Source organism: Onychostoma macrolepis, chromosome 11, assembly GCF_012432095.1.
Source record: "Onychostoma macrolepis isolate SWU-2019 chromosome 11, ASM1243209v1, whole genome shotgun sequence".
Lineage (NCBI taxonomy): Eukaryota > Metazoa > Chordata > Actinopteri > Cypriniformes > Cyprinidae > Onychostoma > Onychostoma macrolepis.
Genome location: NC_081165.1, coordinates 20,528,403 through 20,544,256, shown reverse-complemented (window position 1 = coordinate 20,544,256; position 15,854 = coordinate 20,528,403). Strand labels below are relative to the sequence as shown.

General features: G+C 39.5%; 2 protein-coding genes across 4 annotated transcripts; one reads left to right on the top strand and one right to left on the bottom strand.

The window, feature by feature from the left end:
* Window positions 1-1,356: 1,356 nt before the first annotated feature.
* Window positions 1,357-3,480, top strand: fezf2 (FEZ family zinc finger 2). Its single transcript, XM_058792082.1, has 4 exons — window positions 1,357-2,172; window positions 2,285-2,419; window positions 2,553-2,685; window positions 3,059-3,480. The coding sequence occupies exons 1-4, from the start codon at window positions 1,357-1,359 to the stop codon at window positions 3,313-3,315; spliced, it is 1,341 nt and encodes a 446-aa protein (XP_058648065.1). The 3' UTR covers window positions 3,316-3,480.
* Window positions 3,481-9,035: 5,555 nt separating this feature from the next.
* On the bottom strand, window positions 9,036-11,373 carry cep15 (centrosomal protein 15). Of its 3 annotated transcripts, none has more exons than XM_058791822.1 (5): window positions 11,088-11,373; window positions 10,868-10,991; window positions 10,481-10,549; window positions 10,321-10,374; window positions 9,036-10,147 (listed from the first exon to the last, which is right to left on the bottom strand). In XM_058791822.1, exons 2-5 carry the CDS (start codon window positions 10,958-10,960, stop codon window positions 9,965-9,967), a joined length of 399 nt encoding a protein of 132 aa, XP_058647805.1. In that variant the 5' UTR covers window positions 10,961-10,991; window positions 11,088-11,373; the 3' UTR covers window positions 9,036-9,964. The 3 variants fall into 3 exon arrangements, with proteins under 3 accessions (XP_058647805.1, XP_058647803.1, XP_058647804.1); XM_058791820.1 differs by having other exon boundaries at window positions 9,041-10,147; window positions 11,114-11,370; XM_058791821.1 differs by lacking the exon at window positions 10,321-10,374 and having other exon boundaries at window positions 9,042-10,147; window positions 11,114-11,369.
* Between the last annotated feature and the right edge of the window lie 4,481 nt (window positions 11,374-15,854).

Here is a 15,854-nt window from a genome sequence, read left to right as displayed (position 1 = left end):
AATCGGGTACCCCTGGACGCTATTGTTCTGGGGATGGCCATTTGAATGCAAATGGGTGACAGTGTAAAAGCAAGGTGCTTATTAAACTGGTGCGTGTCCTGGCTTCTCTGGAATTCAGCAGGAGAGGACGGGAGGCTGGTCGATGCTCACACCAAGTTGGGTAGAAATGGCGAGCTCTCTCCCTCTGGAAACAGTGATGTCCTGCCCGAGACTAGACGACAGGAGCAGGGCCACGGCAGCACCCAAGTCCCTGGCCTTTTCCATTGACAGGATCATGTCCAAGACGTCGGAACCAAAAGCCGCCGCCGCGGAGGAGGAGCGCCGCGGAGGACTTGAGGATCCGAGGAGGTTCTGCTCGCAATCTGCTCTCTAAACAGGTGGAAATGGGACCTTCTCAATTGTACAAATAGTAAGTATAAACCAGCATGGAAAAGCAATTTTCAGCGACAAGGATTAGCAACTTGCAATGAAAATTGAAACTGGTCGGACGGTCCCCAAATCCTTCTCATTAAACCGACCTGAGCTGCACATTTCCTGTGAAACTGAGCGCTCGTTTAAATAAGTAATTAAATAGAACGAAATAAATAAATAACACGAAAATCAACAGTGAAGTACAAAAGTGTATCATAAAAAACATCAACTCTTTAAATAGGCCTACAGCAGCTTAAAAACATAATTTGTCATAAAAACCAAGCTGAAGAAAAGCCACTAAAATAATGTCATTTAATGTCTTACTGCTCTGCACCTGCACCTCGCGCATCAAAATATGAACTGTGCGTGGATGCGCGACAGACCATTTGAGGCAAGAAACTTAAATAATAATCTGTAGTATCTGTCATGCATACCACCCCCGTGGCCGTGTATAAATGAGCGGTAGGAGAGGGGACAGTTCTGGTGATGGCGTTTCCTTGTCACCCTGATAAGAGCAAGAGCAAGTGATGTCAGCTAAGTGCTCCAGACAGTGATCTCGCGCTGATGAGGACGTCTGCGAGTAAAATGTGACAGTGCAGTCACGCCGTTATCGTTGAATACATCTGCTGTGCGCTTTGGAGGAAAAAGGTAAACTACAACATCGTCTCTCTGGCGTAAGTTTGCTGTAAGATTTTCGCAAGTGCTGAATAGGAATCGACTCTGGGAGGGGTTTTGTCTTATTCTCTGCTTAACGAGCTATGTAATGTCCTGTTAATTTTGTGTGTACTAGTTAATGAGCATTAATCGGGTACCCCTGGACGCTATTGTTCTGGGGATGGCCATTTGAATGCAAATGGGTGACAGTGTAAAAGCAAGGTGCTTATTAAACTGGTGCGTGTCCTGGCTTCTCTGGAATTCAGCAGGAGAGGACGGGGAGGCTGGTCGATGCTCACACCAAGTTGGGTAGAAATGGCGAGCTCTCTCCCTCTGGAAACAGTGATGTCCTGCCCGAGACTAGACGACAGGAGCGGGGCCACGGCAGCACCCAAGTCCCTGGCCTTTTCCATTGACAGGATCATGTCCAAGACGTCGGAACCAAAAGCCGCCGCCGCGGAGGAGGAGCGCCGCGGAGGACTTGATGGATCCGAGGGGAAGAGGACGCTCGGCTTGTGTACCCCGATTCCCTGCATGATCCCGATCCAGCCGTTCAGCTACGACCTGCAGGCCAAGGCTTTAATGAACTATTCCGAGTTTTGGAAAGTTAATTTCAGGGGAGCACTATGCACTTCAGCGGCCATGTGTAAATCCAACTGCGGCGTCTGCGGTAAAGCGGACGCGGGAATCAAGCACTCGGTGTTGCCGGGAAGCAGGGTCATCAAGCCGCAGGTGATACACCAAGCGCTGGCCATGCCCACTAACGGATCGTTGTGTTATTTCAATTACCTGGACTCGGCTTATCATCAGTCCGAGCTGCTGAGCGGACATTTATTTTCCTCAGCAATCGCGAACTCTCAAGCACAAGCCATAAGCGCGCATCAGAAGCTCCTCTTGTTGGAGAACGCCAAACTTGCGTGCGTTTCACCCGAGAAATTCCCCACACCTCAGTACCCACATAAAGAGCATCTCCCTGGGCAGCTGGACCAGATAGTGCGAGAGAACCACAGTTTGACTGAGAAGAACGGAGTGAAAGCACACAGCAAGACGAATAACTGCTCCGCTGACGGAAAACCCAAGAACTTCACGTGTGAAGTTTGTGGAAAGGTAAATGACGGATTTTGTCAAGTTGGTTTGAAGGGATGTGGAACAGTAAAATTATGCTCACACGGAATAAATTGCAAATGATTTATTAAGCTCTTTCGTTTTCCTTTCATAGGTCTTCAACGCGCACTATAACCTGACTCGTCACATGCCGGTACACACAGGCGCGAGGCCGTTCGTGTGTAAAGTATGCGGGAAAGGTTTCCGACAGGCCAGCACATTATGTAGACATAAAATTATTCACACACAGGTGAGTTAAAATAATAATAAAAATAAAAATAAAAAAATACAATTTTAGATCCTTAATAATTTAATATAGCTATATTTTGAATAAAATGCACGCGCGAGATTTACTTACCCAGATGTTGTGAATTCATTCACAGGAGAAACCTCATAAATGTAACCAGTGTGGAAAAGCTTTCAACAGAAGCTCGACTTTAAACACACATATCCGAATTCACGCAGGCTACAAACCATTCGTCTGCGAATTTTGTGGAAAGGGCTTTCATCAAAAAGGTAAGCAGCTTCTGAATTCTTTTTTCGCATAAAATAAAACCGGAAATATTTCATTCGATTGTTTTTTTTTTTTAAGTTGTTGAAATGGGGCCTTTATCAATTTTAAATAAGATCAATTTGTCACTCAGCTAACAACTTACCATTACAAGATTTTTACATTTCATATGGGTCAACACACAGACCTTTAACTCCTTTGTACGTCGACAGTTCTCGACGTGATATTAACTAAGTTTGACAACTTCTTGACTTCAACATGCAAAGTGCTGATTAGGGAAGGCTTGGAAATGAAACTCTTCTGCTAAATGTTACTTAATTGTGAACTGTCGACCTGCTGGGGGGGAAATGACATAATTCGTTTTTATTATGTTTTCAGGGAATTACAAGAATCACAAACTGACCCACAGCGGCGAGAAACAGTACAAGTGTTCAATCTGTAGCAAAGCCTTCCATCAGATCTATAACCTCACGTTTCACATGCACACGCACAACGACAAGAAGCCTTTCACCTGTGGGACCTGCGGGAAAGGCTTCTGTAGGAACTTTGACTTGAAAAAGCACATACGGAAACTGCACGATAACGCCAGTTGTTTATCCGGCGGAAACGATTCTTCCAGAGGACACCAAAACTGAGACGCGACCCGTTTTTGACCGAACTTGGACAACTGATGAACCGCACGATTTTTTTGTGGTGCTTTAACATCTTCCACCGACATGAACGAAGATGAACGGGACGGGAGAAAATCATCGCATCATCGAGGAATTGTACATAAAACAGAATAAAATATTATTTAATGAAACCACTGCCATACGGGGCTACCAAGCAATTATTTGTAGACTAGATGAAGGAAAAGCGTTTTATAAATAAATGCAACTTATGTGTAAAAGAAATGTTTGATAAATTTGTAAATTTGTTGACAGTTGTTGACACAGTAAAGCGAATATGCTAAAATAAATAAAAAATAAAAAAAACATGAATACTACAATAATGTCGGATTTATTTATATATATATATTTTTTTTCTATTTTTTATTTTTATTTTTTTTATTCATTTTTTAAAAATTGTGTGTGTCTGTTTCACATGAAGAGCAATTGTTTAATTTTTGTGGGTCTTTGTATTTATATGATTTAACAACCGTGCACATAATTTAAGGTCATTTGTAAATTAATAGAAACGTGATTATTTGCCATAGTAAAAAGAAAGAAAAAACTAACAAACTGAAAAATGGACCATACTTATTTACATACAGTTGGAAAGAAGATAACTGCGACTTTTTAAAGAAATAAACTAGGCCTATAATTAGCCACATTACAGTAAATAATAAACCTCACAAGCTAGAGTGATTTTAAAGTTTAAAAAAAGGGGACAAACAAGACTCATTAATCTATCAAATATAATAACCATCGATCTATTGCCTTGCTGCCATTCAGTGCACAGTTAAATTTAAAGCTCATAATGACATATCTGGTGGAGTTCAAAGCCTGTAGTTTCACTCAGACATTTGATACACGACTCTGCCTCTGTGACCGTGCACTTGACTTCAGTTTAATGGCTCAAATTATCAGATAAAACATGGACTCTTGAAAGCCTATTACGTTAATCAACTAAAGAGCCTCAGGGGAAGCTTCAGCGCATCAAGTCGTGTTCATCAGAAGGTGGAAAATGGACTGCACTTCTCCCACTTCTCCTCATCACCACAGCTTTAATAAACAATAATGTATTCGGCGCACGGATCCTGGAACAATATTATTCTTACACGCTAACAGAAATTCTGATGAGAGACAAGCGCGTGATCCCAAATCTCGCTCTCCCAATTACAGCCCAATTAGCAATTATGCCCACGTCTTGGGACCACGAAGAAGACTAATATTACTAGTTGAATGGCATATTCACCTCCTCAGAGGCAGAGGTTCTAAAATGTGTTTGAACAGAAGTGTCTTTATTTCATTCAACTGCATTCGAATGTCATCCCGTGTGGAATATAGGCGTGATTTTTAAAAAAACATAAATCACGACATGATTTCACGAGGGATAACCGGGTCTCGAGAGCTACAATGCATATTTGATACAGTCTACAAACCTTATAACGCGCATTTACTGATAAATGTAAATTGTCTTGGGCAAGCCAAATAGAGAAAAGGCTATAAAAAAAAAAAACTAGTAAAATGATAATTTAGAAGACTAAATATAAACCATATTATTTTTGCATGACATTTTATTGCATCATGCTATATTGCATAAATACTAGGAGAACTGGAAGAGCATTATTTATGAATGATGCGTTTTTAATCGAAAAAAAGTTACAAGAACTGTCTATTTTTTTCTAAATCAAAATGCATCATTTAATTAAAGTTATCGGTTTCAGCTCGATTTTATTGACCATTAACGACATTCAAGGTGGTCTAAAAATGCGATGATCACTACAAGTTGTAACTTTCATTTTCCTTTTTAATGCGTTGACGATTTGTTTGAGAGTGGATCAATATAACATTGGCAAAAAAACTAACAAAAAAACTAAACAAAAAGGTGAACTAAAAGATCAGAGCATTTCTGGTGGTGAAGAGGTCTGGGAAAATACCAGTGGGGGCGGGTCTCACCAAAAGACATGTTTGTGTGGGGTATAAAAAAAATCCCTTTTGTGCAAAGCTGCCTATCTTGCCTAGTGCCTAAAAAGATTGCAGAGAAGAAAACAACCTAAAGGCAGTCTCGTTGGCCTTTTTCTGCACTTACCTCTCAAACATCTGAGCAACCAGCTTTGCTTCTAGAAACATGTTAATTGACAACGGAGCTCATTACTGCATGCACATGTAACGCGGCGAGAGGGATTATAGGGACAAGAGCGCATTAATTAACTGTCAACAGCGGAGAGCATGTACACGACAGAGATCAGCCGAAATTGAGGCATTTACAAGCGACAAAAGCCCGGCTGAGACAGGAAGAAAAAAAGACCCAGACTTTTGTTTGGACAACTCAATTGATTGTAAATGGAAGATTAACGGGGGTAGCGTCAGCATTTTTAAGGGGGCGCGGAAGAAAAGGCCCCAATTAAGTCCACCAAATGTTAACTACATCGTTTCTCTCAGTTTAGTCCAAATGAAATTCTAATTAAACCGTCCTCCTTCCATCGTTTTGGAAAGCAATTTCTCTCCCAGTTGGAGAAGAGCGGACTAGTTGTAGTACTTGTTAAGAGAAGCATTGCTTCTTGGCACAAAGCGCTCGCGAGGAGCATTGTAGCGCGCCAAGGGGAAAGTTAATGAGCGTCAGGCGCGCGCTCTTTGGATCCGTTCCAACAGATCGGTGTTGAAAAGATGGACTCAGCCAAGCGACCGCATGGTGTTCTGTACACGTATTTATGTCCAAAAAGATGATGATAAAGAAGGTCAACCTGACAATATGTTGTTTAATCCAGTTTCACAGGCTGTGAACATTCATTCAGCGAATAACCGAGACAGCCGAGGCTATTCACAAATAAAATTAAGGTAGGCATTCACAAATAAAAAATACGTAAAAAATACAATTTATACAAAAATGACTTGAATACATATCTACGGTGATGAAAATATTGTCAATTTCTGGGAAAAGAATATGTGATTACTAGGGTTTATAAAGTCAAAAATGTCTCGGGAGTGTAGCTTTCCAGAGGAGACAGGGGGAAAACTAAAAATGTAAAAAGTCTCATTAAACGCTGAAATGTATTAAACTAACTAAATTACTTTTAATAGTAGTAGTAAAGCAGCTTTTTCTTCTAAACTATGTTAAATATTTGAAAATCATTTATCCGCCAAATTAAAGTGGTGTAACCAACATGAAGAAAGCTATTTTGGTGACAAGAAAGCCATAAGAAATGATAACAAAGAAAAAAAAAATCACATTTATTTCATACGAAAAGGCATAGGTAGTTCAAGTCAAATGAAAGTAACAGCCAGAAAGCAAGAAAACGAAATGGGGGCATAATTGTGTACTATCACACATGACCTATGTACTTTTTTAACAGATAGAAATCACACTTTTTTTTCCTTTTTTGTCTTTTTGTTTTTTCTTGTCACTTGTCTTCAAAACAAAGAACTTGGCATACATATTTTAAACTAGAAAAACATTTCTCTTTCTAATGATTTCAGACATCCTTGTTTGCACAGTGTCACCTGCAAAAAGAGAAATGTAACATGCTTTGAATGTTCACATTCCCATTCCTAAATGAGCGGGATCAGGCATTACCCACGCAGGGCCTTGAGTGGCAGGCAGCGGTGCCCCCTTCGCTGCGTTCGGCCTGCTCGTCAAGGGCATGCTCAGAGAAGGAGATTTATTGCTCTAAGGTGTCGAGGCAGCCGCATGGTAGTGGAGCGCGGGGACTCTGCCTCGCCGGAATTACATCAATGTCAGTCTCGGGTATGACCTCCATTCAGAAGCAGTCTTGAGGGCTTCAGGCCACGCAGCTGAAGGGGACCTTCTGTCCCCTCATCCAACTCTTTACCCACAATGTCTTAAAAGAGACGAAGGTCTGACCTCAAAACAATCTGTTCCACATTCAACAATCTCAGCGCCCCATTATATAAATATGAATGCAAGTGACGCATTGTGTTAGGAAATAAGGGATATGGGCCAAAGGAAACAGCTAAATGAAATCTAAGGCTTATCGGCACATCTCCAATAGTTATCTGTTTAAATTGCTGTATTGCTTCTGTAGAGGAGTGACCTGTAATCAGTCTCATTGTTCGCCAGGATCAGTAAATCTGGGATGTCCGGTGCTAATCTTTTGACCCAGGATGCCCTTTCAGGACAATCTCCACTCCCTGTTTCCCAATGGATGGGTCTTAATTAACTCAGACCAAAAACCCTGCTGTTAAGCTGGTACTCTCTTCAATTCACTAAGTTAGAATGCAGGGGATTTGATATAAAGCGATGTGTCACTCACTGATCCCTTAGGCTGTGATTTTATGCCCAGTCTGTGGTGGGTTTCTGAAAAAAATATAGTCCATCCATATACAATTTTACTGGCATCTATGGTTCCACGAAGAAGCTTGAACATCCATGGAAATTTTCCATTGTTCTTTTTAGTGGAAAAAGGTTCCAAAAGTTCTTCACACTAAGAAACCTCCAAGGGCATTGCTGAAAAAATCTTTAGAACCTTTATTTTTAAGAGTGCAAAACATAAATACATGATTACATACAAACATTTACACAAACAAGCAATGCACACTCAAACTACTGCCACAAATGTTGGGATGGAGTGGATGTTTTGACTACTTGGATTAATGGGATCTAGTGAGGTAAATGGGGAAAATAACACTACCGAAACACAAAATCAATACAACACAGAATGACGTATAAGTTAGCCAGAACAAAAACACAACAGGAGTCCCCTTATGACCAGCACTAGTGCTGAAATAATAGTTTCAAGAATGGAGAGAATTCCCCAACAGGCTCCCAAGCAAAAGCTATTCGTGTTTAAGTGCACTACATTGACAAAGATCTTTAGTTGTGAAAAGCTCCTTTGAGAGCAATGGGTGGTACGTTTCTGATGGAAGGCGAGCTTGTTTCGCTAAGGAAAATTTTTTATATTTATACCATTCCAGAGACATAATGATCAAAGATGGATGAAAACACTCAAAAATGTCATTGTGTATTTTTATGTAGTAATTTTTACTATTATTCAATCATAGTGGCATAATCCCCAACATAAACAGGCTTTCATGTAACAGCAACTATGCCATTTTTACAGACACAAGTTATTCAGTAACAAACAACTTTGTTCTATCATATTACGATAGTGTTCTGAAGATCTGGCTGATGGCCAGGTGTCTGAAGCCCAGAGCTGATCTACAACATTTGGCCTTGGCCTGTGCCTGGGCTCTGACAGCCTCAGTTGGCAGTGGTATCCGTAGCCAAACCACCTCAGGGCTTTCCCCATTAGAATACATAATGCAGAACTAGTCATTTGGAAGGGCTCCAGATCGTGCTCTTCAAAACCCTTTTAGATAATTTGCTGTCGTGTCCTCCACCCACACCCAGAATTCTCCACCCCTCCACAGCCAACCAACCCCCCTGCCAATTTGGAAGCCTCGACTGGTGCCCTGACCTCAGGGGCAGGAGTCCCAGCTGAGGAGGAAGGGCAGCTGCCAACCACCACCACTTCAACCATGACCATCCAGATGATCGCGTTTGTCAAGCCGCCACTCCGTGTCACCCTGAACTGGTTTGATCATCCAATTAGGCTAGGTCATGGTCTGCAATCTCTCCCTCCATGGAGGGACGACAGACAAGACAGTGAACGAGTATGAGAAAAAAAAAAAAATCAGGATTAAATAGTACATGCACTCTAATAAAAATCAATAAAAAGTCAATAAAAAAAAAAAAAAAAACGTTTGTTATATATACACACTTAGATTCAAGCTACTTTAGAGCTTGTTTCATGCCTGGATTCCCAAAACTACCGGTCTGAATATGAGAAAACGCTAGATAAACAACAAACCTGATCAAAGAACAAATCAAATGCGTCATTTTCAGAGTTATAGACAACTTAACTCTAAACTCAAGTGGCTGACCCTTCAACAGACAGGCAATACAAGAGCAATTATCGCATGGACAGTCCAAGTGCTCAGAGAGGCTTTGTGCGATGACCTCATTGTTGAGGGTTCAGGTAGGAGGCAATGAGGTTTAGGGGTGCATTTAAAAGCAGCATTTTTGCACAGATTTTCCCTCACAAATTTGCATTTGTGCGTCTTGAGACAAGATTTTGGATTAAGGCTGGACATCGGAAAATGTAATGCTTAGCAGTGCCTAATGCAACTTAGATACAGCTATTGTTATGTAAATTTGGAGGGAAATAGTGGGTCAGGAAATAGAATGATAAATTAGTTTTTCTTGAAAACATGTTTATTATTTGACACACTATATGGATAATCCTTTTTTTACTTGTAAACTAATCTGACATAATTTTAAAGTAACTTCAATAATACCATTTAATTTGATATCTAACAGCAAAAATAATAGTTTTATTACTTCATTGTAAATCACAGCAACTGATTTTTACAAGTGATTCAGTCATTTATTTTTCAATACACAGAAGAAAAGACAGTGGTGTAGTTACAGAAAACGTAGTCAGTATTGCCCCCATGTGGATGTACTTGTATATGCGAAAATGTTAATGCAGTATTGAATGAACACATTTATACAGTACTTGCATATATAATATTTAAATCAAACATATAACGCATAAAGATAAATAAATACAAATAACAGTTTTGGGCAAAAAATATAAATAAGTTACACACATCAGACAGCTCATCTAGGTTTGGGTCGAGGGGGTTTACCCTTGCATTGTGCAGGGGAGGAATCTTGTTGTCTAGTTTTCAATTTCTGTTGTCTAAGCAAGCTCCCAGTCTCACTCACCGGCGGTTGCCCTTTCCCAAGCAAATACTGCTCCCATTCCGGTAGTTTGCATTCAACTGAGGCCCAATAAAGAGTCTATGACAAGACAACAAAAGATCAACTTTGTTAAAGGAGCAGATAACTCATAAATATTTACTTCTGTATCATATTCTTAAATCGGAAGCAGGTAAACACTTCATGCTGGCATCTGCATTTAAACTACAGCAGTTGTCTTGTTGTATTATAAAAACACATGTAATTTCCTTCACCTTATAACCATCCCTTTTCGATTCATTTTGACGGTCCTGACAGGCACACAGTTTCTTGGGGAAAGACGCATCATATACACATGCAAAAAGTACTTCAAATGAAACATTTACTATTGCATTGTGTTCAAAAATGTTTTATTTTATGAGATGTAATTAATACCTCAAGGTTTATAATATCTGGGTGAAGAAGCTGTCTGGTTTGAAGATTTTTTTCAGCATTCTGTAAATCCTACAGCAGAAATACACATAAATACAGAAAATTATACTATAATATAATTACTATATATACACATATATAGAGAGAGAGAGAAGATTGAAAATAGTCAAACAAACTAATACACAGAATAAAAAACAAAAACATCTTAAAAAGACTGAATTGCAGTCATTAAAAATTCTTCTATGTTAATTTGACTATAATAAATAAAACAAAACCCTTTTTACTGTACTATAATAGAGCTCTGTGAAGCACCTAGTTTGGAATACAGAATTGTATCATATAAATATAAAACACAGTGTATGTATAACAGAGAGCACACAGTAGAGAAACCTTAAGGATCTGAGCATTCCTCTCCTTCGCTGCTTGAGACATCAGACACTGCTGTTTCTTCTTAGCCTTCTGCTGTTCATAATGCGCTTCCATCTGCTGCAGCAGTAATGCTCTTTTCCCCAGTCTACATGAGAAAAATTACATTCATTAAGCCGTTTAGTTGCATAACAAGAAATGAATAATTAAAAATAGGACTAAGAGAAGCTTTTTTTTTTTTTACCGATGAGTACAACTGAAAGGACTCACATATCTTCATGTTTCTGGCTGAGTTCAAACTCTTCGTGTGTATAAGAGGCCATTTAATGTAGTTTCAAAGACATGGAAAGAAAATTCAAACTCTATCACTTAACTGAAACCATCAAAAGCTCACGACTATATACATTCAAAAAGCTCATACTGTTACAACAACCACAGCTGTTACTCTGCGACCATAGCATCCGGAAACAAAGCTCCAAACTAAAGCCTGCCGTAACCATAACTACCAACAGCCTTGTGTGCGGAAATGACAGCTCGTGAGCAAAAGATTAGGACAAGTGCGCCCTCTATTGTTGGGAAGAGTTAAATGACCATAGAGTAGTTTAAAGTTACATTTTAAATGTTTCAACGATTAAAAAAAGATTGTTTTATTTTTTTCATTTAACTTTTTTATTTCATTATTAAATCATTAAATTAGGGTCAGCTTAAATTATCCTTTCCCTATTTTGATATGTCAATTATAACTTAAATGCACACACTAAAAGCAATAAGTTCTATCAAATAGCTTCAAAAATTTGCAATTTAATGCTCAAGCTCATTTTTAAGATGTGGTAAAATACAGTAGAGCCTAAACAGAATCTATGCTGGTTCATAACACACACATTGTGGGGATATGGCCAGAACAAAGGCGGGGAGACACTTGCTTGCAGTAACATTAAAGACCTTTTTCCTGAATAATCGATGAGCGGCGCCATGATGGATTCTAACTTCCGTTTGGGTGCTCTCGTGTTCCGGTCTCCATAGAAATCCGTTAAAACAGGGTGAAAAAAGATAGACTGAATTGAAACTTTTTCAATTTAACTACATATAAAAATGTGCAGAGGGTTGCTGTGCTTTTGTTGGCTGCCACAGTAACGGCAGTAAGCTAAGGAATTCCTTTAAAGTACTTGTTTTGCATATCAGAAAATCTGTCTTGTCAGGCACTGTATACATGGCTTGCAGCGCTTAAGTTAAAATACTGAGTGTGAAATAATAATATATGTTAAAATAATGTTTGCTCTTATCATTCTATGTACAAAATCCCATGAACTTCACCCCGATCGGGAGCTGTATGTGCACTTATCTGTTTTCAATGCAGCTAACCTCACGTCGCTTCATGTCATCTTCCCACTCATTGAACTATGACTGGTTCTTTACTGCAAAAAGACGGTCATTGCGACACTGTAAAGTGATGGAACAATGGTGCCACATGATTTTTTTAAATGACTTTCAGTTTCACATTATATTATCGGCTCTGAAAATATGTAAATGTGACTAGAAACCGGAAATGTAAAGCACCGTTCTAATCGGGGGAGACTTCCGCGTTCAGAAAAATGTCTATGTAAAATCGGGGGAAAATTGGGGCAAAAATCGTGTAGTGTATTCCAGGCTTAAGTGTATGATGCCTGGTGCTTTAAAAATCTGTTCAGATTTTAAAAGTCGTGTAGTGTATTCCAGCCTTAAAGCCTGGAATACACTACGCGATTTTTGCCCAAATTTTCCCCCGATTTTACAGTCTGAACAAGTTGATGCTAGTTGAGGAAAGTCGGAGCCAGTCTGCAGATTACAGCTGACAGATTCCACAGAAAATCGCGTAGTGTATGATGGTCACAGACTCCGATTTTTTAGCTCCAGACTTTGATTCTATCCAGGCCCGGATTAACACAGTGTAGTGCCCTAGGGTGACCACATTTGAAGTGTCCCCCGTTTTTTAATAAAAAAAATAATAATTCCATAAGAACAGGTAGAATAAGAAGAATAAGTTACTAATCAAAAGAAATCATTTAACAAAATTAGTTTCCACTACAAAGGTGGCACAGAAGAACACAAAAGTGGCATGTAGGTAAATTTACAGACATTTAGAGAGGCTCAGAGGTGGCATGGATGTTTTAAATTCATAACAATGTTGTGAGATTAATGTTTTAAATATAACATTTTGAATATAGAACTATTGTTTGATTGAAATTATTTAAATAACTGAAAGGACACTTTAAACATAAAAATAAAACTGCCAACAGGTGGCGGTAAATCACTGATTCGTTTGAACAGCTGATTCATTCAGGAACGAAGCAAGTGACTCACTTTATGAGTGGGTAATTGAATCACTGACTCACTAGACTCATTTAAAAACGCAGGTTCATTCATAAATGAAACACCGCTATGTTTGAATGGAGACGCGCAGCGGCTCGGCTGTGACTGTTTGAAACTATGTTCCTTGACTAAATAGAGCAAAATCAGGCAATATTGTTAAAAGTCATACAATGTACATCACTTTATATAACTTATTGTTTATTGAGCTGTTGTATTAATTTAATATCACATTTACAAACACCTTTAATAATCTTTAAAAGCTGTTACTCACTTCAGCAATCTCACAAAACTCCATTATAATCAATGAAGCTCTCTACACTGCACAACGAATCTCTTATTTACACCATCTACACTTTGTTTGTTATAACGAGAGCATTTGTGGCGTGCATAACTCAGCAATGAACAAAAGTATTTTGAGCAGTGAGTGGATTCTGATTAACATTGCATTCAAGGAATCAACATATGTCTGCGATACATTACTCACCGCTGCACAAACACGCAAGTAGAAATCTTTGAAGCTCCTCTCAGCGCAAACACAAATAGCCTGTGCTGATCCAACCCATTCTCACACCCAACTCGTCACATATTGAAGCTTGGTCAGGACCACTTGGCGTCGCTTTTGACGCTCAAGGTACCCTTAGCGTCATTTTTCGACTTGCAGGGTCCTCCGTTGCTTTAAATAGGAAACCCTTAGCGTCAATATGCCGACGCCATACTGGGAATTTTATCGTCATAATTAAATTATATATTGTGTAATAACATTGCCATTATTGCATATATGTTGGGGTGTGATTTTTCAATGTAAACAGCCACAACAGTTTTATTTATATTACATTATTTACACATTATGAGCACATAACCCAACCCCTGCCCCTAAATTTGTCAATAAAACACAAGATATAACAGGCAGATACAACTACTGTCATAATTTATTCAAAAAATATTAATATTCCAAGTCTTCCGAGGCAAAACATTTGATTTGTGAGAGGAGTAGACGCGTTAAGCTCATCCCGTATGCAGTCTGTGCGCGAATTCAAAAAATGCCGCCAGAAGAAGCCTTGGTTGTGAAATGCTATTGGCTCTTGTGTGTCTCGTGACCGATTGCGTTTTGCTGTTCTGACAGGCTATTGGCTCTTCTGTGTCTCGTGACCAATTGCGTCATGCTACGGGACTTGAGTATCTTTTGAATGAGATGTGAGCGCGTTAACGGAGCGGGATCATTTTCAGCGATTAAAACCTTATGTTTTGCTCTCTTCTTCTCATAAAGACTTCGTATGGCTTCAGAAGACCTGGAATGCAGCACGACTTGTTTGTAATGCTTTTATACTGCTTGTTTATGGGCAGTTTTGCAATAAACACCGGTGACTTAACTTACATTTGCCTGTTAACTGTTACGTGTTTTATGTTGTTCAGAAGTGGGTAGGTTTAGGGTAGGGGTGGGTAAGGTGCTCCAATAAAAGTATAAATGTATATAAAATTATTTATATTTTTTACAAATGCATGCAAACCATTAAACTAAGACAAACAACTGAAAACAACGGCGGAGAACGTGTTGTCATTTTCCATAAGCGTCTTGACCTGACGCATAAAGCAAGCAATTGAAAGCAATGGAGTTCCTATTTTGTCATATAATGACGCCTAGGCGCACTTTTGGCGTCTTCATAGTGACGCGAAGGCGTTTGACCATGCTTCAGTTTTTGACGCCTTGGGAGTGAGAATGGGTTGGCTGATCGGGTTAGTCGCACAGGTGCTCCTAAATATGTTTTGATAGTCGCACACAGTAGCTACTTTTCAGTCGCCCTGTATAGCCCTGGCAATGTGTCATGATATTTTCTCTTCTTTTTAAAAATTTACGTTTCGCACAACCGCCAAGTCGATGCTGCCTATCCATTTGTGAATAAATATGCTCGACTCTGACTGGGGGGAGGCGGCAAATACACTGGGACCTGACCCAATCGCAATTCTTTATATGCGTGCATATATTTGATATTCTCTCTGTATATTGTATCATTAACTGTTCATTTTCTATGCATCTGTATCTCTTCCAGCAAAATAATATATACAAAACATGAAAAAATATTTTAAAGGTCTTGTCATTATCGTAATCACTTGGTGCCCCCCTATTGGCTGGTGCCCCAGGGCACTCGCCCAATCCCGTCTATGGATAATCCGGCCCTGATTCTATCCAGTCGGAGGATATCAGACATGTTTGATATTTTCAGCCGATTTTAGAACAAGTATGTTTTCATTTGTCATCCGTCTCCTAGCAACAAGGCGCACCTTTCTGCATGAGTTTGTTGTGATCGGAACAACTATAAAGTCTGGTAGTGTATGATCTTCAGTCGTGTAGTGTATGATGCCCAGTTTTCCTTTGTCACTACAAAGTCGGTAAGTGTATGATGCCTAGTGTTTTAAAAATCTGTTCAGATTTTAAAAGTCGTGTGGTGTATTCCAGCCTTAAGTTGCCCAAGAGGGTCTAGCTGCAGACATAGGGCGAGTGGAGCTCCACTCAAGAGCAGAAATATGTCACCTCCACTAGCGACGCGTCGGCCATGTTGGTCCGGGAAAGACTTCCTTAAAACTAATGGAGGTAAACGGAGCTGCATTTTTTCTGGATAAATACCCGATGACTTTTACATTTATCAGTCGATTTCAGTGGTTT